We start from the raw sequence: 21992 nt of genomic DNA, 5'->3' as shown, positions 1-21992 counted from the left end.
CATTGTTCAAAATGAGTGCAGTTTACTAAAATGGCTATCTTGTGTGGTAAATGTTTTGAATCTTTTGCAAACAAAATAGCATTGACTTTACTCGGTGTGGTTAAAGCACAATCAGTTGGGTCCTGTCAATGTGTGAACAGTCCATGAATTGCTAGCTCTACTCTAGAACCCGGAGCGCATGCTGACATTGGGCTGAGGGGAGTGTTGCACTATTGAAGGTACAGATTTCTGGCTGAGGCATTCCACCAAAGCTTTTTCCTGGGTGGAGGTGTGAGATCCCGTGATACTAGCTCAAAGAAGAGTTCGCCTTGTCCTGACCGATTTGCTTATCTTACAGTCAGCATCTCAAAACCAGATGGTAGGGTTATTATCGTATTGTTCTTTATAGGAGTGTGCTGTGGGTAAATTCCTTGCTGTGTTTCAAACTTTATAAAAGTGACTACACTTTGAAAGAATGAATCGGTTGTTAAGTGCGTTGTCATGAATGACTCCATTATAAATATCCATGGGTCACCTGGATCAGAAGATCCTGTGGTTTGCCTCTGCTGCCAACAAGGCCGTGGGAGGGGTAGGACAAGGGCAGTGTGACAAGAATGCCATTACCTTGGCAATGTGCCAGTGAGGTAAGCAAACGTGGGACTTGTACACTGTGGCAGCCTCTTGATCGAAAAACTGCAGAAGGTGAAGGTAGATGATATTTGGCTGGACTGGGAGAACAGGTGAATATGAAGGGCTTGTGATCATTGGTACTGCAGTGAGTAATGTACCTTCCCACCACCCAAACTAATGACCTTCACTGCCCAGGAAGGTAAGGCCAGGAGGTACATGGGACCACCACCTTTTTCCATCTTAATAACCGTTGTGATGGAGCCATATCTCCATTCCTTGCTCGGTATGAACCCTGTAGCTGCTTCCCACCAGCACTGTGGAAATTTGTTTAATCACCACACACTTCTGGGGTAATGTCCACCACCGACTTCTCAGGATAGTGTCTGCAGGACATGCCAACAGTGCCCATTACCTGCAAAAGAATTCTTTAAACAAAGTTTTGTGGTTGTGTATTTTTGTGAAGGCAGACTCTTTGTACCAAGCAGGACCACGTTTGGTATGGAGAATGTTGGTAGTTATGAGGTGGACTCTAAATTCATCACATAATTTTAGTCATTAGGTTCCTCCCTGTTGGGTAAGTGTGTATTGTCAGGAGGGATTCTTAAAGTTCTAAGTGCAGTGGGAGGTGCTTTTAAAGATCCAAAATGGGCAAAATTGGACCTGTGACTGCACTGAACATAAAGGCTAGCTTACTGGAACAACAAGCCCCGCTGTTCGGTAATATCAGGCTGCTGTGGTATACCACCACACTAATACTGGAACTGGCCACGGGTATTTTTCTGCCAGATCTTCAGCTAATTTGTTCCAGAGCTCTGGTTTTCCTCCTAAACCTATATATATATTTTTCCTCTACATATTTCAAACATTTTAGTATTTCCATTGAATTTTCAGTCCAGTTCAGATCCCAACTTGCTGCCAAAAACACTTCCCACGTTCTTAACCCATTGTCCTAAATCTGTGTTTGGGTCCCAACCTGCCTATTATGTTCATCATTATGCTTCAAAACAATGTCTTAATTTTAAAGTTCTCTTCATTGTCTTCAAATCCCTTTGCTTCTTCGTCAACCCTTCCTATAGTCTCCTCCAGCCCCGTAATATTGAGGTACCTGTGTGGCTCTTGATCATCTCCGAAGCTACTCAGCTCACCTCTAGGGACCCAAGCCTTCTGGACTGCAATTCCATCCTTAAACCCTATGACATTAGGGCACTCGTTAAAGCCCACCCTGAACAAACTTCTGGCTACCTGGTCCTGGCATCAACTCAAAGTCAAGTTTATTGCCATGTGCCCAAGTACATGTGTGCATAGGTGTAATGAAAAACTTACTTGCAGCAGCAGCAGCATCACAGGCACGTGGCATTAGAGACATAACATTCACAAGAAAATCATAAATTAAACAAATTATACAAGAAAAAACAATTAGAACAAAAACAAAGTCCATTGTAGTGCAAAGTGGTCATAGCGTTGCTATACTGAGGTAGTGATTAGGGTTGTGCTGGTCGGTTCAAGAACCAAATGGTTGAAGGGAAGTAGCTGTTCTTGAACCTGGTGGTGTGGGACTTCAGGCTTCTGTACGGTAGCTGTGAGAAGATGGCGTGGCCCGGATGGTGGGGATCTTTGCTAGAGGTTGCCTTCTTGAGGCAATGCCTCGTGTAGACATTTTTGATGGTGAGGATGGATGTGCTTGTGGTCTATTGAGCCACAGTGTTTGTTGCCCTGTGAAGCATGCTGGATTTTTTTTTCTTCAGTAAAGGTATTAAACACAAATAAGTCCATAGAATATGATGATTCAAATCTCCCCTTAACCTGCCCTGCTCTTCAACCAACTCCCAACCTCCCTTTTGAGACTCATTATGGGCTGATGATTCAGTCCTCCAACTGAGACCTAATGGGTTCAGAAAGTTGCAAAAACAATCTGTTGGAGGAACTCAGTGGGTTGAGGGGTGTGTGTGTGTATATACGGAGATGGAATTGTCGACATTTCGGGTCAAAACCCTGCATCAGGATTTTTTTTTCCTTTCTCCTCGCCCCAATGCTGCCCTCCCCCCACAGATCCTCCAACAGATTGTGTGCTGCTCCAGATTCCAGCATCTGCAGTCTCTTGTGTCTCCGATTCATAAAACTGCAGTGTAATTTTTTCCATGCTCCATTTTCATGCCCTTCCTGTCTTGCCCTGCTGCTTTGAAGGGTTCCCCTGTACACGCCCTGTTTAAAATTGCACCATTTGAGTTTGTATTGTCATCATTTTGTGTTTGCAGTTTTATGTACAATGCTGGTACTCTACTCGAGTGATACTGACTGAGCCGGAATGGGTAGGTCGCAGGAGATCTGGAAAGTAGAAAGCTGCTGTTCCACAAACAGCGCTGGGAACTTTTGCTCTCTGTTCCTTGGCCCTCTGAGCAGAACTTGTCTTTGCTGCTCTATGACTTAGAAGAGGGTGCTAGTTGAGAGAGTGCTTTGTACCCATTGCAGACTTGGTTAATTTATTTCTTCGAAGAACATCAGCCAAACCCCTTGGGATCCCTGAAATGTATAAATTATGTTAACTCCTTTTTGAAGTCCCAGTGCTTGGCAGCTGCAGCCTCTCTCTCCATTGCTTGGGAAACTGGGTAGCTTCCTTACAAAGCTCTCAGAATGATTCAACAGTACTGCCGTTATATCCCCCCATATATCATCTTCTGAGAAGAATGTGTGAGCAGTTGAAAATTCTTTTTGATTATTTCAGGCACAAGTGCCAACATTATAGAAGTATTTAGAACATAGAACATTACAGCACAGTACAGGCCCTTTGGCCCAAGATGTCATGCTGACATTTTATCCTGCTAAGATCCATCTAACCCTTCCCTCCCACATAGCCCCCTATTTTTCTATCATTCATGTGTCTATCTAAGAGTCTCTTAAATGTCTCTAATGTATCTGCCCCCACAACCTCTGCCTGCAGTGCGTTCCACGCACCCACCACTCCCTGTGTAAAAAAAAAAATTACCTCTGACATCCACCACCATCCCCCCCCCCGCCCCCCAATACCTTCCTCCAATCACCCTAAAATTATGTCCCCTCGTGTTAGCCATTTTCTCCCTGGGGGAAAAAGTCTCTAACTGTCCACTCGATCTATGCCTCTTATCATCTGGTACACCTCTATCAAGTCACCTCTCATCTTACCTCTCATCTTCCTTCTCTCCAAAGCGCAAAGCCCTAGCTCACTCAACCTATCCTCATAAGACATACTCTCCAATCCAGGCAGCATCCTGGTAGATCTCCTCTGCACCCTCTCTAAAGCTTCCACATCCTTCCTACAGTGAGGTGACCAGAACTGAATACAATACTCCAAGTGTGGTCTAACCAGAGTTGTGTAGAGCTGCAAAAAGACCTCACTGCTCTGGAACTCAATACCCCAACTAATGAAGACCAACACACCATACGATGCCTTAACAACCCTATCGACCTGCACGGCAACCTTGAGGGATCTGTGGATGTGGACCCCAAGATCCCCCTGTTCCTCCACACTGCTGAGTCCTGCCATTAACCTTGTATTCTGTCTTCAAATTTGATCTTCCTATTTCTAATACAAAGATTTTTTTTTCCCCAAAATCGTTGGCTGTGATTAATTTTTGAGATGTTTTCCATCCCCACCCTCCCTGTCCCAGCCTTTCCTCTGTATTTAGATGTGGGTTTACGCAGCATTACTGATATCTAATGTTCATTTATGCTTCTATTGCTGCTGAGACCGCAGTTACTGAACATAGAACAGTACAGGAATAGGTCCTTCTGCCCACCATGTTTGTGCTGAACATGATGCCTTCTGCCTGTACACGATCCATATCCCTCCATTCTCTGCACATACATGCCTCTGTTTAAGAGGCTTTTAGACACCACTATTGTATCTGCTTCCACCACCACCCCGGCAGTCTGTTTCAGGCACCCACCACTCTCTCTGTGCTTTATATAAAAAAAAATGCCCTGCACATCTCCTTTTAAACTTCCCCCCCTCACCTTTTAAATGTAAGCCCTCTAGACATTTTTACCCTGGGTAAAGAATTTCTGACTATCAATGCTTCTCATAATTTTTTAAGCTTCTATCAGGTATTGAAGATGACAGTGAACCATTGCCTTCAACAGGTGCCGTCGTGGTGGGAGCCAAGATCTACCCCGGCAGAGATTGTGCAATGAAAGGGGTTCTTGGGGTAGAAAGGGAAAGACCTGCCTCATCCAACCAATTCTAGTTGTGGTCCAATTACCAGCAGCCACAGCAGATTAATGATTGTTATTAAGCTAATCGTCGAGAGAAACAGAATTTGAATCCTGTCGAGGCTGAGGATTTGACCTAAGACAAAGTTTTTTTTAAGGTTGTTGTTGGGCAAAGTGAGAGAGGGTTTTGATTAATTCCCAGGGTCTCAAAAATAAGCCGATCCTTGAACTCTGCTGTGTTCAAATCTTCCAGTTAAGATTGAAGCTGTTATCTGTTAACTAACTAGCAGGAGGCAATGGTTGTTTATCCTGAATCTCTGCGTTAAGGTTACAACAGTGCCTTTGATATTAGAAACAAACAGGACTGCCCTTGTGGAATTTTGGCTCGTCACCTGCTGAAGTCTGACGGGTTTATGTTTTGTAACCTGATTGTGTTGCCTGAGCTTTACACACAGCTTTTCTCTTTAACCAAATAAACTCCCTGAAGCAAGAACATATAATGTTGAGTTTACTCAGCACAGAGGGAGTGGTTGCTGAGAGTGAAATGGTTAGCGCTGCAGGTCGGTGACTTATTACAATATCATGTGGGTGTATAAAAGAGTTGCTAGTGCCCTGGAGAAGTTCTCTAGCAATTGTGCAGTGTGGTTTTGCTGAGCATTGACCCTGAGAGATTCAGAGGTCATCAGATTTCTGCTTGCTCTAGAGTTGGAACACCTATGAAGCACATGACAAATTCCTCACCTGGGATGGTTTCTTCTGTTTGCTGGTACCAATTACTCCTGTTACACATGGATCATGCTTCCTGTGAGTGTTTTGGTTTTCCTGTGGTCAGTGGTTGCTGTTGCGTGAATAAGGTCCGAGGATTTTGGGAGCTCACCAGTATTTCTGGGTGGGGCGGGGGGGGGGGGGGAGGTGGGGTCATCACTGAGTCTCAGAATTTTTACTTGCAGGGTGTGCTTGAGAGTGCTCCAGTATTTAGATGTGGGGAACAGCAGAAATACACTGGGTGTTTATAGGGCCAGGGGCTAGGCATGGTCATACAACACAGAAACAAGCCCTTTGTGTCCAGTGAGTCTGCATCTATTTACGCATTTTATTCCCACCATCCCGCAAATCCCTATACACTAGATGAAATTTGCAGCAGTCAATCAACTTACCAACCTGCCGCCTTTGCGATGTGGGAGGAAACCGGAGCACCTGGAGGAAATCGATATGGTCACAGGGAGAACGTGCAAACTCCATGCAGAGGGTGCCTGAGGTCAGGATGGAACCTGGGTCACTGAAGCAGTGAGGCATTGACCCTACCAGTTGCTCTGCACGGTGTGTGCGTTGGTACTTGTCCAGCGAGGGGTGGTGGGGAGTCGCAAGGAACATACAGACCTTTAAGTTGGGGTGGGGTGGAAATCTGTTGGGGATGCATTGCTATTATTGTCAAGGAGAGGGTGGTGGATGGAGATGCTCTGTAAATAAGATAAGATCTCTTTATTAGTCACACGTACGTTGAAACACACAGTGAAATGCATCTTTTGCGTAGAGTGTTCTGGGGGCAGCCCGCAAGTGTCGCCACGCTTCCGGCACCAACATAGCATGCCCACAACTTCCTAACCTGTACGTCTTTGGAATGTGGGAGGAAACCAGGGCACCTGGAGGAAACCCACACAGACACGGGGAGAACGTACAAAATCCTTACAGACAGTGGCTGGAATTGAACCTGGGTCGCTGGTGCTGTAATAGCGTTATGCTAACTGCTACACTACCATGGTGTGGGGAGGGTGTCACAGGGAATGCAGTGGAATTAACCAGGTCTCAAGACCTTGCCCTGCCTAATGCAGTTGGGTTGACAGAGTTTGTGTGATAGGTGTCCTTTTCTGGAAGTGAGCGGTTTCAAATTCAATGGGAGGGCAGGTCAGAATACAATGCTGTTTTGTTTCCTGTGAAGAAAGCTATTTATCTGGGTTTAAATTTCAGACAGCAAATGTAATCCACCCAGCCCACTGCAGGAGGAGTGCAGCTTTAGCAGAAGCACGGTGTTCAGCTCTGGGCTCCATGTGTCTAGGAGGGTGGATTTACACAAACCAGCAAATACTGGAAATATTCTGTCAAACTCCCTCTGGGGAGAGACGCAGAATTCAGGTTTGAGGTCAATGACCTTGTGTCAGAACTGGTGCAACTTCAGAATGATCACCAAGGGTGAGAGTGTTAAATTAATGAGAGGAGGCTACGTACACTTGGGCTGGATTCTGGTGATCACCATTGCCTGAACATAGAACATAGCACAGTACAGGCCCTTCAGCCCACAATGTTGTGCCGACATTTGATCCTGCTCTAAGATCTATCTAACCCTTCCCTCCCACATAGCCCTCCATTTCTCTATCATTCATGTGTCTATTTAAGAGTCTCTTACATGTCCCTAATGTATCTGCCCGCACAACCTTTGGCAGTGTGTTCCAGGCACCCACCACTTTTTTTTGAAAAAGACTTACCCCGACATCCCCCTTGTATGTCCCTCCAATCACCTTAAAATCATGTCCCCTCATGTTAGCCATGGTCGCCCTGGGAAAAATTCTCTGTCTGTCCACTTGATCTATGCCTCTTATCATCTTGTACACCTCTATCAAGTCACCTCTCATCCTTCTCTCCAGAGAGAAAACCTCTAGCTCATTCAACCTATCCTCATAAGATGTGCTCTCCAATCCAGGCAACATCCTGGTAAATCTCCTCTGCACCCTCTCTAAAGCTTTGACATCTATAATGAGGCGACCAGAACTGAACACAATACTCCGTGTGGTCTGACCAGAGTTCTATAGAGCTATAGAGTTCTACAGAGCTGTGCCAGCCACATAAATACCATGGCTGTCAGAGGTCAGATATCTTCTGATGAGTGACTTTCTCCCTTCCTGACACCTCAAAGTCATCTACAATACACAAGTCGGGAGAGTTATGGAATTTTCTCTACTGGTTGGATGAGGGCAACTCCTGAAGCTCAACACCATCCAGGTCAATGGATGCTGCCAGGACTTGAGGCCTATTATAGGGAGAGGTTGGGCAGACTAGGACTTTATTCCTTGGAGCATAGGAGACTGAGGGATGACATTATAGAAGTATATAAAATCATGAGGGGCGTGGATAGGGTGAATGCTCGCAGTTTTTTTCCCCCAGGGAAAGGGAATCAAAAACTAGAAGGCATAGGTTTAAAGTGAGAGGGGAGGGATTTACAAAGGACCTGAGGGGTGGCAACTTCACCCAGAGGGTGGTCCGTATATGGAACGAGCTGCCAGAAGAAGTGGTTGAGGCAGGTACAATAACAACATTTAAAAGCAATGTGGGCAGGTAAATGAATAGGAAAGGTTTAGTGGGATATGGGACTAGCTTAGATGGGCATCTTGGTCAGCATAGAGCAGTTGGGCCGAAGGGCCTGTTTCTGTGCTGTGATAAGATGAGATACCTTAGTCACATGTACATTTGAAACGCACAATGAAATGCATCTTTAGCGCAGAGTGTTCTGGGGGCAGCCCGCAAGTGTCGCCATGCTTCTGGCGCCAACATAGCATGCCCACAACTTCCTAACCCGTACACCTTTGGAATGTGGGAGGAAACTGGAGCACCCGGAGGAAACCCACGCAGACACGGAGAACATACAAACTCCTTACAGACAGTGGCTGGAATTGAACCCAGGTCGCTGGCACTGTAATAGCGTTACGCTAACCGCTACACTACCGTGCCTGCCCACTCACTCTGACAAAGCAACACACTTGATCTAACGTCATCACCACCCTATATATTCCTTCCCTCTGTTTCTGGTGCACAGTGGCTATGGTGTGCATCATCTACAAGATGCACTCCAGTTGCTTCTATAACCTGTGACCTCTGTCACCAAGAAGGGTGCACAGGAACGCCACCACCTGCAGCTTCCCCTCCAAGTTGTACACCATCCTGATTCGGAAATACATCGCCAGACCCCCTTCATAAATGCATCTAAATCCCAGAACTGCCTCCCCATCAGCACTGTGGGAGCACCTTCACCAGAAGGCCCATAGTGGTTCAAGAAGGCTAGGATGACTTTCCTTGGAGAGTATGAGACAGTGGGGTGTATAAAATCATGAGGGGCATAGATAGGGTGAATGAACTCTGTCTTTTTCCCCAGAGTTGGGAAATCAAGAACTAGAGGGCAAAGGTTTACAGTGAGAGGGGAAAGATTTAATAGGAACTTGAGGTGCAAACTTTGTGCACAGAGGGTGGTCCATATATGGAATGAGCTACCAGAGGAAGTGTTTGAGGCAGGTACAATAACAACATTTACAAGACTGTTGGACAGGTACATGGATTGGAAAGGTTCAGAAGGTGATGGGACTAACTTGAATTGGCATCTTGGTCAGCATGGACCAGTTGGGCTGAAGGACCTGTTTCCATAACTACATGACTCTACAATTCTAAGGCGGCTCATCACCACCTTCTCGAGCATTTAAGGACAGGCCTTGCAATGATACCCAGATCCTGAAAATTGAATGAATAAATAAAACAAAATTGTGGATTATCTAAGAATTTAAATTAATTAGGTGGGATAGGTATATAGAAACTTCAGCCTTTTGATGGGGGAATGGAGTACAAATGTCCAGGTTGCATTGTTAATGAACAATGGTTGAATGGTCTGGATGGAATAAACTAGAAGATTTATTTTCCTTATAGCAGTGAGGTCAGTAACTAAGGGAACATATTTGTTAATTGGCAGAAGGATTTGGAGAGAGGTGGTGGAAATTTAGGAAAGTTTTATTTTGCTTTAGCGGGGGTGAGGTTGTGGAAGTGAGAGAGCAGTCGAGGCATCTGCATGGACTCTTGAAGAGCTGTAACTTGCAGAGCTGGAAAGTGGTGCTAACCCAATGCCTGTTGTGAGCTAGCATGCTATAATGGGCTGAATGGCCTATTCTGTAATTACAATGATGCAAATACAGCACAAGACTTTTCTACTTAAAGGCCTTTATAGAAGGAAAATGAGGGATCTTCTTTCAGAGTTTTGGGACGTGGACTTCTGTCCCACAAACGCATGTATCCTACAACTGAACTTGTTGACAAGAAGTCAAAGGTTATGAAGCCAAAGTGGGTGATGGGAGTTGAGGTGAATTTGACCTGATGTGACTGAAGGTTGGGAAGGGTGAATAGCCTTTATTTTTGTTGACCGGGATCACGTTGTCTGTGGCCCTTTCAACATGAAGGGGTTTTGGTCAGGACCCTTCTTCAGGAGGACGAACTTCAGGTCCTGAAGAAGGGTCCTGACCCGAAACGTTGACCGCCTGCTTTTCTCCACGGATGCTGCCTGGCCTGCTGAGTTCCTCCAGCATCATTGTGTTTTTCATCTAGATTCCAGTATCTGCAATCATAATCGGAGAACAGGACCTTCAGCCCAACCCATCTGTGCTGACCACAGTGTCCACCAAGCTAGTCCCATTTGCCTCCATTTGGCCCATATCCCTCTAAACACCTCCCTCCATGTACTTATCCAAATGCCTTTTAACTATTATTGTATCTGCCTCGGTCACCTTCTCCGGCAGCTCATTCCATATATGCACCACCCTCTGCGTGAAGAAGTTGCCCCCTTGGGTCCCTTTTTAAATCTTTCACCTCTCACCTTAAAGCTGTGTCCTCAAAAACTAGAGTTCCCTTTCCCTGGGAAAATTACCATGTGCGTTCACCCTATCTAAATCTCTCATGATTTTGTACACCTTTTGTTTCTCTGAAAGGGTTTTTGTCTTTTGTTTTGCGTATTTAAATTTTTGGGGAAAATTGAAACCATTGTCTTCAGTCCTTGCCTGCAGCGCTTCCTGGCCACAAACTGCACCTCGCTGTGTCAGTGGGTGAAGTCCAAACCAAACCATTTGCAACTGTTGTACTTGATAAGCTTCCTGAGGTCAGTGTTCCTCTGGTTCTGGTGCCCCTGTTTTAATCACCAGGTTGATGTGAGCTAAGTGCAGTGGCACTCTCTCTTCGTGGGTCAAAGTTTGGGATTCCAGAGACTAACTCACAAAATTCCAGGTTAGTCCTCCAGTGCACTGCTGATGGAGGGCTGCGCTGTTGAACATAGAACATGGAACAGTACAGCACAATACAGGCCCTTCGGCCCACAATGTTGTGCCGACCTTTAAACCTCGCCGAAGACTACCTAACCCCTTCCTCCCACAGATCCCTCAATTTTAAATTCCTCCATATGCTTATCTAGCAGTCTCTTGAATTTGACCAATGTACCTGCCTCCACCACCACCCCAGGCAGCACATTTCATGCCCCAACCACTGTCTGGGTAAAACAACAAAATCCCTCTGATACCTCCCTTGAACTTCCCACCCATTACTTTAAAGCCATGCCCTCTTGTATTAAGCATCGGTGCCCTGGGAAAGAGGTGCTGGCTGTCCACTCTATCTATTCCTCTTAATATTTTGTACACTTCTATCATGTCTCCTCTCATCCTCCTTCTCTCCAGAGTAAAGCCCAAGCTCCCTCAGTATTTCCTCATAATGCATACTGTCTAAACCAGGCAGCATCCTGGTAAATCTCCTCTGCACCCTTTCCAACAGAGAGATATTGGAGGTGCCATTTTCAGCATGAGATGGAGTCACACAGCACAGAAATGGGCCCTTCAGCCCATCATATCCATCAACTACATTTCAATACCAATCCCATTTACCAGCACTTGGTCTGTCACCCTCTATGCCTTGGCAATTCAAGTGCTCATCTCAGTACTCAAATGTGAGACCCACCCTTTTGTAGGCATTGTGTTCCAGATTCCAACCACCATCTGGGTGGAAAAGAATCCTCCTTGGATTCCCTCTAAACCTCCAGTCTAGTACCTTGAACCTGTGCTTTCTAGTTTTAGACACACTTGCTATGGGAAAAGTTTCCCTTTATTTCTCCTATCAATACCCCTCATTTATTTTGTAAATTCAGTCCCTGGATGGATGTAAAAATTCCCTGGAGGCTGGGCGGTATCTCTTGTGCCCTGACCAAATATATCACGCGGTGCACACCACCAAACAGATTTGTTCATTATCACACTGCTGTTTATGGGAGCTTACTGTGCACAATCTGGCTAGGTACCACACAGACTGTAAAGAACTTTAAGATGACCTTGGCATCTGGTGTCTGGGAGCCGTACTGGACTAGAAATCCAGAATCCTCGACTAACAATGCAGAGATATGAGTTCAAATCCAATTGTGGTATTTGGGAATTTGAATTAATTAAGTAAATCTGGAATAAAAACCTACCATTAGTAACAGTGGCTGTAAAATTGCCAGATTGTTGTGAAAGTGTAACTGGTTTACAGAAGTCTCTCAGGGAATCTGTCATCACTAGATCTGGCCTCTGGGACTCCAAACCTGTAGTAATGGGGTTAACTCCTTGCTGCTTTCTGGAAATAGCTGGCAAACCACAATGGGAGCTGAGCAATGAATACTGCCCTTGCCAGGGACACCCACAACTCATCAATGAGTAAAAATAATCTCTGGAATTTCCTTCCTAAATGTCTTTGTTGCTCTGTCCCTTTTCTGCCATTTTAAGATGCTCCTTAAATCCAACCTCGTTGACCAAGGTTGGGTCACTGTAGCTTCTGTGTGCAGTTACTGAATGGGTAGAGATGTAAATGGCATCATTTATTAAAAGCAGCAATTCCACTAAGACTCGGTACAACAATATATCATTCCTCCCAGTTCTTAAAGGTACTCTGCACATTTGTGCTTGTGTGCATACGCATACACCACAGAGGAGCAGCTTTGTGACCAGTTTTGTCAGAGAGTGCAATTTGTGAATGTTCCTATGGTAACCGTGTAGATAAATTTAGGCCTATGAATCATTTTTCTGTAGCCTGTCTGTAGCTTCGTAGCCCAGTAAATAAAGCTGCTGGAAATGTTCAGTGGGTCAGGCAGCAGCAAAGGAGAGAAGAGGTGACGTTCCAAGTTGGTAACATTTTATCAGGGCAGCACAGTGGTGTAGGTAGTAGAGCAGCTGCCTCTCAGCTTCAGCAACATGGGTTTGATGTCGACTGGTGCTGTCTGCATGGAGTTTGCACGTTCTCCCTGTGTGACTGTGTGGGTTTCCTCTGGGCGCTCTGGCTTCCTCCCACGTTTCCATCTCGTGCGTGACCCTCCCCACCACTGAGGGTGCCTTCAAAAGGCGGCATCCATCACTAAGGACCCTCACCATCTGGGACATGCCCTCTTCTCATTACTACCATCGGGGAGGAGGTACAGGAGCCTGAAGACCCACAATAAACGCTTCTTCCCCTCCGCCGTCAGATTTCTGAAACACCCACGAACACTACCTCGTTATTCTTCTTTGTTTCACACTATTCATTTATTTTTGTCACTTATGGTAATTTTATGCCTTCGCACTGTACTGCTGCCCCAAAGCAACAAATTTCACATCTTATAAGTCAGTGATATAAATCTGATTCTGGCAACCCAAAGTTGAACAGGTTGGTAAGTTAAAAGGCCAAGTAAATTGTCCCTGGCGTGTCGACTAATGTAGGGGGTGCAGTTGATGGACAAATGGGATCAGTGTAAATAGGTGTCTGATGTGGGCTGTAAGGACCTGATTCTCTGCAGTAGACTGGTTGCATCAGAAAAGCAAGTTAAGGTGCACTTTAGCCCCACCTGCGTGCCTAGTTCCTGTCACACTTCACCACCTTGTCTGACAAAAGTATCTTTGATTTCACAAACATTTTATGAATTAACAAAAGCCTATAAATTTCAGCTTTGCAATTTTAATTCAATTCCCCACCCACATCCTGCAAACCCCTCCCTGGCCTCAACATCATCTCTTTTGATGAAGCAAGTTCCAGATTCCTGCTCGCCCTTGTATGACGAACCAGCTTGAGATGACCTAACTCCAATTTTGAGGTAATTTCCTCTGGGTTTGAACTCCAGCTTTAGTTGCCTTGTGTCACCTTGACGCAGCCAAAGGGTTTAAGCCACATGTCAGTCCCGGATGGAATCAATGAACAGAAGTGCAAGTCCTCGGGCTGATTGAGTTTTAAAAGTCCCAATGCAGGGTCTCGACCTGAAACATTGACAATTCCTATCTCGTCCCTACAGGTTCTGCTCAACCCACTGAGTTCCTCTTGTAGCTGTTTTGTTTTGCAAAGTATTAAAGCTATTGCAAATATTTTGTGTACACACACACACACACACACACACACACACACACACACACACACACACACACACACACACACACACACACACACACTGCTGTGTTGGGGCTGGTAGTTTTTTTTAATGATCGACTGTTTGCCAAAAATCACGTTTGAGAAGTCTGTGAAAAAAAAACACACACCAGCAGTCGGCCCCTGGAATAAGTACAGAGCCTGTCCTCTGTTTACTTATTAACCTGCCTTGTTATTCAATGGAAACATTTCATTTTGACCCTTTGATTGCTGTCCTGCCTCCTATTCTCTGTGCTGACAAGTTGTGAAACTGGCTTTCTCTCCCTTTTGTGTTTGAAGTTTACCTCAAGGCAGGTAATTGCACAACATGTTTAGCGACCGTGCTCACTACTTGTACCTGACCACCAGTTGCCTTCAGGTGAAAGTGTGAATCAGTTGGTTGGATGTTGCCCCAAGCTGTTGTGACCGAGAAGATACATTTTAGTTCGTGGCTACCCAATGTGCTTGAGCCACTTGACCCTACAGATCGATGCTGACGCAGGACTGCAGATGCTGGAATCTGGAGCAAAAAAAACTGTTGGGAGAACTCTGGAGCAACACACCAGGAGCTGGCGGAAAATGTTAGAAAACCCAGCAGGTCAGGCGATATCTGTGGAAAGAGAAACAGTCAACATTTCAACATGGTTTAATGGCAGCAGTTATCAGCACATCGGTCTGACCAAGAAGTTTAACGTTCTGGTAACTGCTGCCATGGAGCCATTTCAACTTGTCCTATCATGAACATTCCCTGGAGGGAGATGGGCAGTCGATGTTTCAGCTTGTGACCCTTCATCAGGACTGGGCTAATATGAAGGGTCGCGACTTGAAATGTTGACTGTCCATCTCCCTCTGTAGATGCTGCTCGACCCACTGAGTTCATCCAGCAGTTGGTTTTATTTGCTCTTCATGTTTCACACAAGCTGCTTCCCATCTTCTCACCAGAGCTGAATTTAGCACTTCTGACTGTGCAGCACCCCATCAGTACTGCATTGGAGAATCAGCCGTGTGCCCTAGTTGCAGAATGGGACTTGACCTTGGACGTGAATGCAGTTGTTTGCTGCTATTTTCCTTCAGATTCAGAAGATTAACATCAAAGTATCAGCTCTTGAGTTGTCCCCAATCTCTCTGGCATATTCCTACACAGGGACCTCACTTGTGGCAGTATAGATGAGGTGTATGGGTAATTGATTTATCATTGTCACATGTAGTGAGGTACAGTGAAAAGATTTTGCTCACATGCTGTTCAGACAGATCATTCCTTACATAAAGCTAGTACTGAAGGAAAAACAATAATGATGCAGAATATGGTGTTCCAGTTCCAGAGTGAGTGCATTGCAGGTAGTCAAATAACAACCTTTCCCTCAATGTCAACGAAACAAAAGAGCTGGTCATTGACTTCAGGAAAGGGGGTGGTGCACATGCACCTGTCTACATTAACGATGCTGAGGTTGAGAGGGTTGAGAGCTTCAAGTTCCTGGGAGTGAACATCACCAACAGCCTGTCCTGGTCAAATCACGTAGATGCCACGGCCAAGAAAGCTCACCAGCGCCTCTACTTCCTCAGGAGGCTAAAGAACTTTGGTATGTCCCCTTTGACACTCACCAACATTTATCGATGCACCATAGAAAGCATCCTATCTGGATGCATCCTGGCTTGGTATGGCAACTGCTCTGCCCAGGACCGCAAGAAACTGCAGAGAGTTGTGTTGTCACAGCCCAGTGCATCACGGACACCAGCCTTCCCTCCCTTAGACTCTGTCTTTACCTCTCGCTGCCTTGGTGAAGCAGCCAGCATAATCAAAGACCCCACCCACCCGGGTCATTCTCTCTTCTCTCCTCTTCCATCAGGCAGAAGATACAGGAGCCTGAGGGCATGTAGCACCAGGCTCAAGGACCGCTTCTGTCTCACGGTGATAAGATTATTGAACGGTTCCCTTGTACGATGAGATAGACTCTGACCTCACAATCTACATTGTTGTGACCTTGCACCTTATTGTCTACCTGTACTGCACTTGCTCTGTAGCTGTGACACTTTACTCTGTACTGTTATTGTTTTTACCTGTACTACCTCACTGCACTCTGTACTAACTCAATGTAACTGCACTGTGTAATGAACGAACACCTGTACGAACAGTATGCAAGACAAGTTTTTTCATTGTACCTCGGTACAAGTGACAATAATAAACCAATACCAAATAAGATGCAAGGGCCATAACGAGATAAAATGTGAGGTCAGGAGTTCTTTATCGTACAAGGGATAGGGAGGAAGAATTGGGAAGATGTTTCATTGCTTGAAAAATGCTATAGTTGTGAAGACGTGTATACAATAGAAGTTGAAGATCATAACTGCGGATGCAGGAAATCTGAAATAAAAATAGAAAATGCTGGAAAACATCTGCAGAAAGAGAAATGGCCAACGCCAAGGGTCTGTGACCCTTTGTCAGAACTGAGAAAGGGAGAGATGCAGACTTTCAATTGGAGGGGGAGGTGGGGATGTGTGGAACACAGGGAATGTTCATGATAGGATGAGTTGAAATGGCTCAATGGCAGCAGTTACCAGAATGTTAAGCTTCTTGGTCAGACCGATGTGCTGGTAACTGCTGCCATTAAATCGTATTGAAATGTTGACTGTTTCTCTTTCCACAGATATCGCCTGACCCGCTGGGTTTTCTAACATTTTCTGTGTTTAGAACATTTATAAATTGCTGCTTTCTTCCACATCAACTGTGCATCCACAGGGGAAGATCTCCCAGTCTTGAACTGCACTACATTCAGAGGCTGTTAGACAGCCTGTATAAATTGGCTTTGGTTGGCCTTGGAGCCCTGAGGTATTAATGACTTTGTAGGTTTGGTTCAGGCTGAGGGAGATCGAAATGCTGGCAGTGACTGCAGCCAGAACTGACTTCCCCACCTTGTAGCTTTGTCATAACTTGGTGTACTAATTCTGAAGGAAAGAAATAGTTTGCGTCAATGCAACTCCAGTTGCATTCTTGCACTATCCCAGAGCACTTTGTAGTTGATGTAATGCTTCTGGAGATGGGAGCCTATTTGCTGATGAGAAGCTCCCTCAAGCACTGAGGTAGATGATCAGAGGTGTGTTTATTTATTTGAGATATAAGTGTTAGCCAGGACCCTAGACTCAGTTTCACATTAACGTGATCTGTGATGCTGTAACAGGCCTTTTCCTAGCGCTCCTCCCCAAGGAGAGTGGATCCTGGTGTCCTGCTCCTTCCTGTAGATTGCAGACAGTGCTGGGCTCCCACTGTGTAACCAGGACATATGCTCAGCATGTAGAGAGTGGGAGAGGGTCAGTGAGAGGTTTGGAGCCATATACATCTGGTTTGTCAAAGCACTGCAAAAGTGAGCTGAAGGTGGAGATACCGGAAGAGGTCACTAAAAGCTTGGTCATAGTTATTCAACACAGAAAAAGACCCTTCAGCCCATCTCTCCATGCTGACCATCAAGCACCTATCTGTACTAATTCCATTTACTGGCACTTGGCTTTGTGATTCACGTGATTATCTAGACAGTACTGATATATCGTGAGACTACTAGCCTCCACGTTGCCTTAGGCAGCGTGTTCCAGATTCCAACTACTGGGTGAAAGAATTCTTCCTTCAGTCCCCTTAAACCTATCCCTCTATATCTTGGAATCCTGAAGGTGCAGCCATCAATGGTGTCATGGATTCAAACCGGAAATGTGGAGATCGGAATAGACACATGGTTTCAGGATTCTCTGCTATTGCTCTCCAGTAGCAGCTGGGGTGTCCTAAATGGATTAAAACTTTCCCTCTGACTTGCTGAGTGGAGAAGTTCAGCCTGAACATTGAGCTGTTGCTGGCTCCCTGGTTTGGGGCATACATGTTGCAATTTATCCTCTTAAAGCCAAAAATTGGCTTGTGCATCAGTACTTAACCAGTAATGAAACCAGGCTCTGCTTAAGGTCTGAATGACACCATGTTATAGAATGGCAACTCCCTGCCTGGCAGTAGGTATGGAGGGCTTGCATTTATGTAGCACCTTTATGTTCTTGGGATGTTGCGAAGGGTGTTAAAACTATTTTGTACTGTTGTACGGTAATTGCTGCTGCAATGTATGAATCTGTCAACCCAGTCAGACAGTAAAACCTCAAGTTGCAATGATGGTGGCATCCATGTTTAGTTGTTCATTGAGGGAATAATATTGGTCAGGGCTCAGGAGAGAACTTTCCTGGTTTTTGAAGTAACCCTACTTAAACCCAAAGGGGAGGTGGTTTGACATGTTTTCTGAGAGATGGGCCTTCCCTAGTATTGGCAGCAAGTGTGCTAGCTGTGATTCTGTGAATGTGTCTGAGGTGGGACTTGAACCAATGACCTTCTGACTTTGGGTTGGAATCAGCTGAGTTGGGGCTGTTGGATCTGGATATTTTCAAATCTGCAGGTTCTTTCAGGAGTCCAAGAATGAGTTGAAGACAACTTGGTGCTTCACAAAGTCTTATTGGAATAGTTTAAAACAAAGAAACAGTCACAGAGCACATGGCACTAACTTTACTACCGGGAGATGAGCTGAGACAAAAGGAACTAAAGATGAGCTAGGGCGGGAGAGAGGGCAAGAGAGAGATTAACAAAAAATGACGTCTCTTATACCTGAGATAAGAGGTACTCCTTAGCTAACAATAGTCCAATCAGGAAACCTGTGGCAACACCAACCAATGAGAAAACACACATTCACCTGATGGACAAACCAATAAGCTAGGACGCAGCCATTCCTCATGCAGCCGCTTGAGGCGTATTAAACACCGTACATGTTTAAACAAAAACTACTTAAGACAGTCGAATCCAACAAGGCTGTTGGGAAGGATTTACAGGGGGTGTGGAGTCAGACCTGCATTTCCATGGAAGCTTCTTACAGCCTTTGGTGGGCTCCAAACGCTTACAGTCCCAAAATGTGGCAGCCGATTTCCCATCTGAAAGCAGCAACACAGGAAGCAACTTGTGTTTGCACAGCCCCTCTTTACTGTAGCCACAGTAGCCCAGGAGCATAGCCAAATGAAAATTTCATGCTGTCACACACAGAGGTCTAACAGATGGGAAGATTTTCAAGGGCATAAGAGATGGAGGAAGGATGTGTCATTCAGTAAGATCTTGGACGATCTTTCACCTCTGCACCACCAACCTGTGCTATCCTAGGACAATTACTATGTTTAGACAGATATTTAAGTAGGCAAGGCATAGAAGGATACGGTCCTAATTTGTTAAATGGGATTGATGTAGATGGACAAAAAGGTCAGCATGGATGTGGTGGGCAGAAGGGTCTGTTCCTGTAAGACTCTAATATAAAACAATCTGATGTCGGAATATGAGCCTCACCAGCCTTGGCGTGGAGAATTCCAAAGAATCATCACCCTCTGGGTGATTTTTTTTTTACCTCTGGCCCCAAATGGCTAACTCCTTGCATTAAGGCTGTTAACTCCTGGTTCTCGGCATCCCAGTCTGTCCCTGCATATATCTTGTTAAGCCATGTCAGTATTTTGTTCGTTTCAGTAAGATCATTTCATGGTCTTCCAAACTGGAGGATGGGGTCAGTCTACTCAACCTCTGACAATGCCCACCTCCCCAGGAATTAACTCTCTCTGATACGAGTTCATCCTCCTCCTCATAGGGAGACCAGACCTGCGCACAATATTCCAGCTGTGGTTTTACAGGGCCCCGATATAATTAAAGTAAGATGTCCTTAACCTTGTATGCAAACCTTCCTGCTACAAAGACCAACATATCATTTACTTTCCTAAGTACATGCTGTACCTGCATATTAATTTTATTTGTGTTCTGGATTCCCAAGTCCCTTTTAAACACCAACAGCACTTAATCTGTCATCGTTTTTATTTAAAAAAATATAATTTGCCTTCGTATTTTTTTACCATGGGAGGAAAGGGATGTGGAGAGAAGGATGTTTGGCAGCTGAAGGCAGGACCCCCAGTGGTGCTGGAGTTAAATTCCGGGATACATGAGGTCTGAATTGGAGGGTTGCAGTTAACAGTAGTAGGATTGGAGGAAGCTGCAGAAACGGAGGGGCGAGTTTATGGAGGGATTTGAAAATGAGGGTCAGAATATCATGACTAAACCAATGTAAGCTCAAGGTGATGGGTGAATTGGACAGTCTAAGTTCAGATCATGGGCTGGGTGATGTTTGTTTTGGGTGATGTCAAGTTTGTGGAGAATAGAATGAAGAAGGAGTGTAGGGGACTAATCAGTGCTGGAGGCAGGGATGGTGTGGTCGAGGGATTCAACAGCAGGTCACCCTGGACAGATTCAGAGTTGGTCATTACTGAAGTGAGAATGTGATTCAAGTTTATTGTCATAGGCATACAAACCAATAAATGCCATGAAAATTTTAGCTTTTTATAGTACAGTACAGAAAAGTCGAATATAAGTTAACAAACTTAAGTTAACATAAATTATACATGTACAACAAAATATAATGACGTTAGTGCAGGTCAAGAAAGAGAGAGAAGAAAGAAATATAGTCTGAGGTAGATAGATTAGTCTAGTAATTGAGGGATTAAGAATTGGTCAGAATGCTGATGGGCAAAGGGGCTATCTCCAGCCTTTCCCCCATTCGACCTGCTCTGACTACAGAGGGTAGCCTTGGTTTGGTGAGCAATCCTACCACAACGCAGGGCAGCACTTCTTCAATACTGCATTGGAAGGTTAGCTGAGATTGTGCATCTGGTGTGGGACTTAAACACACAACCTCCCAGCAATGGCAAGTGTTGCACCAACTGAGCCATAATCATTTCGACAAAACATTACGTACACCTGATTGGACTAAAGCAAAGGGTTGGAGCCTCCAACTTTGGGCTGAATGTAGATGTAGAAAGAAGAGCAAAAGTGGGAGACTGCAGTGCTCATGTTCCCTTATCTTGTTCTTTGCAGAGAATGTGCCAGAAGAGCTGAGGGAGCCGTTTTACACTGACCAATATGACCAGGAGCACATCAAGCCTCCAGTCATCCGCCTGCTGCTTTCCTCGGACATATACTGCCGGGTGTGTGGTCATACACTGCCGCGCGATGAGCTCGGCCCACCACAGGATAACACCGCCGTTCTCCAGGCTCTGCTGCGGAGAGGACTCCAGGTGAAGGACCAAGAGGTGGTGGTGACGGAGGCTGATCTCCGGAAGAAGCCCATCAAAATGGTAAGGGTTGAATGCGTGGACAGGTGTCAACTGGACCCGTGTCCCTTGGGGCAATTTGTAATGCGCACAGTAGCTGCTTCAGAGATCCAGGTCATTTTATGTTGAAGGATCTCTGCACTGCTGCTCAGGGTGTGAATATGTGGGGGTGCCTTACTCACTATTTGTGCTGTTACCTCAATATACTGTTGCAATCTGATCAGTGGAACTGAATAGGGTGAATACAACTGGTGCCCAATACACTTGCTTTGCTCCAGTGACCAAAGATGACCTTGCCTGAAGTACTGTTGGACATAGGAGAGGATGCTGGGACCTGTGACTGACCACTTGCGGTGTTTCCCTTCAATCTTATAACTCTTTCTCGCAGTCTCTCACTATCTCCACTGATCTTTTCTTCTTTAGGTCAATTGTTATCCGCTGCTTTCCATTTCTCGTTCGCCCTCATCCTCCTCCCTGTATTCATCTCTGTCCTCCTGTTTTTGGTAATCTCCCTTTTGGTACTCTAACTCTTGCCTCTATCAAATGGGCTTTTCCGCAGAATAGATACAAGAACTCTGGCTGTTTGTTTTACCCTCACCTTTCCACCCCCACTAACCCAACTGTCCTCAGAAGTAACTGTGTTCTCTGATAACGCTCCTGGTTTGATAGTGTGGTGGCTGCGCTGACTTCAGACTTGAAACCACCCAGTCTTGTGGCTGCTTACTCCCAGCTGGGGCAATGGGCTTTTGAGTTTAAATCCCATTGTAAAGTGTGTTGGTTTTTTATTGTCACATGTACCGAGGTACAGTGAAAAACCTTGTTTTGTTTGCCATCCATACAGATCATTTCACCACATCAGTACA

General features: G+C 45.3%; 1 protein-coding gene across 2 annotated transcripts in view; it reads left to right on the top strand.

The window, feature by feature from the left end:
* Positions 1-21992, top strand: part of camsap3 (calmodulin regulated spectrin-associated protein family, member 3) — a 199321-nt gene that overhangs the window by 37669 nt on the left and 139660 nt on the right. For both annotated transcript variants that reach the window (XM_052041823.1, XM_052041822.1), the window contains exon 2: positions 20894-21153. In XM_052041823.1, coding sequence (XP_051897783.1) covers positions 20894-21153 — 260 coding nt within the window. The remainder of the gene's footprint in view (positions 1-20893; positions 21154-21992) is intronic.

The sequence above is a fragment of the Pristis pectinata genome, chromosome 31 (genome assembly GCF_009764475.1).
Source record: "Pristis pectinata isolate sPriPec2 chromosome 31, sPriPec2.1.pri, whole genome shotgun sequence".
Taxonomy (NCBI): Eukaryota; Metazoa; Chordata; class Chondrichthyes; order Rhinopristiformes; family Pristidae; genus Pristis; species Pristis pectinata.
This window is presented reverse-complemented; position numbering and strand designations above follow the sequence as displayed.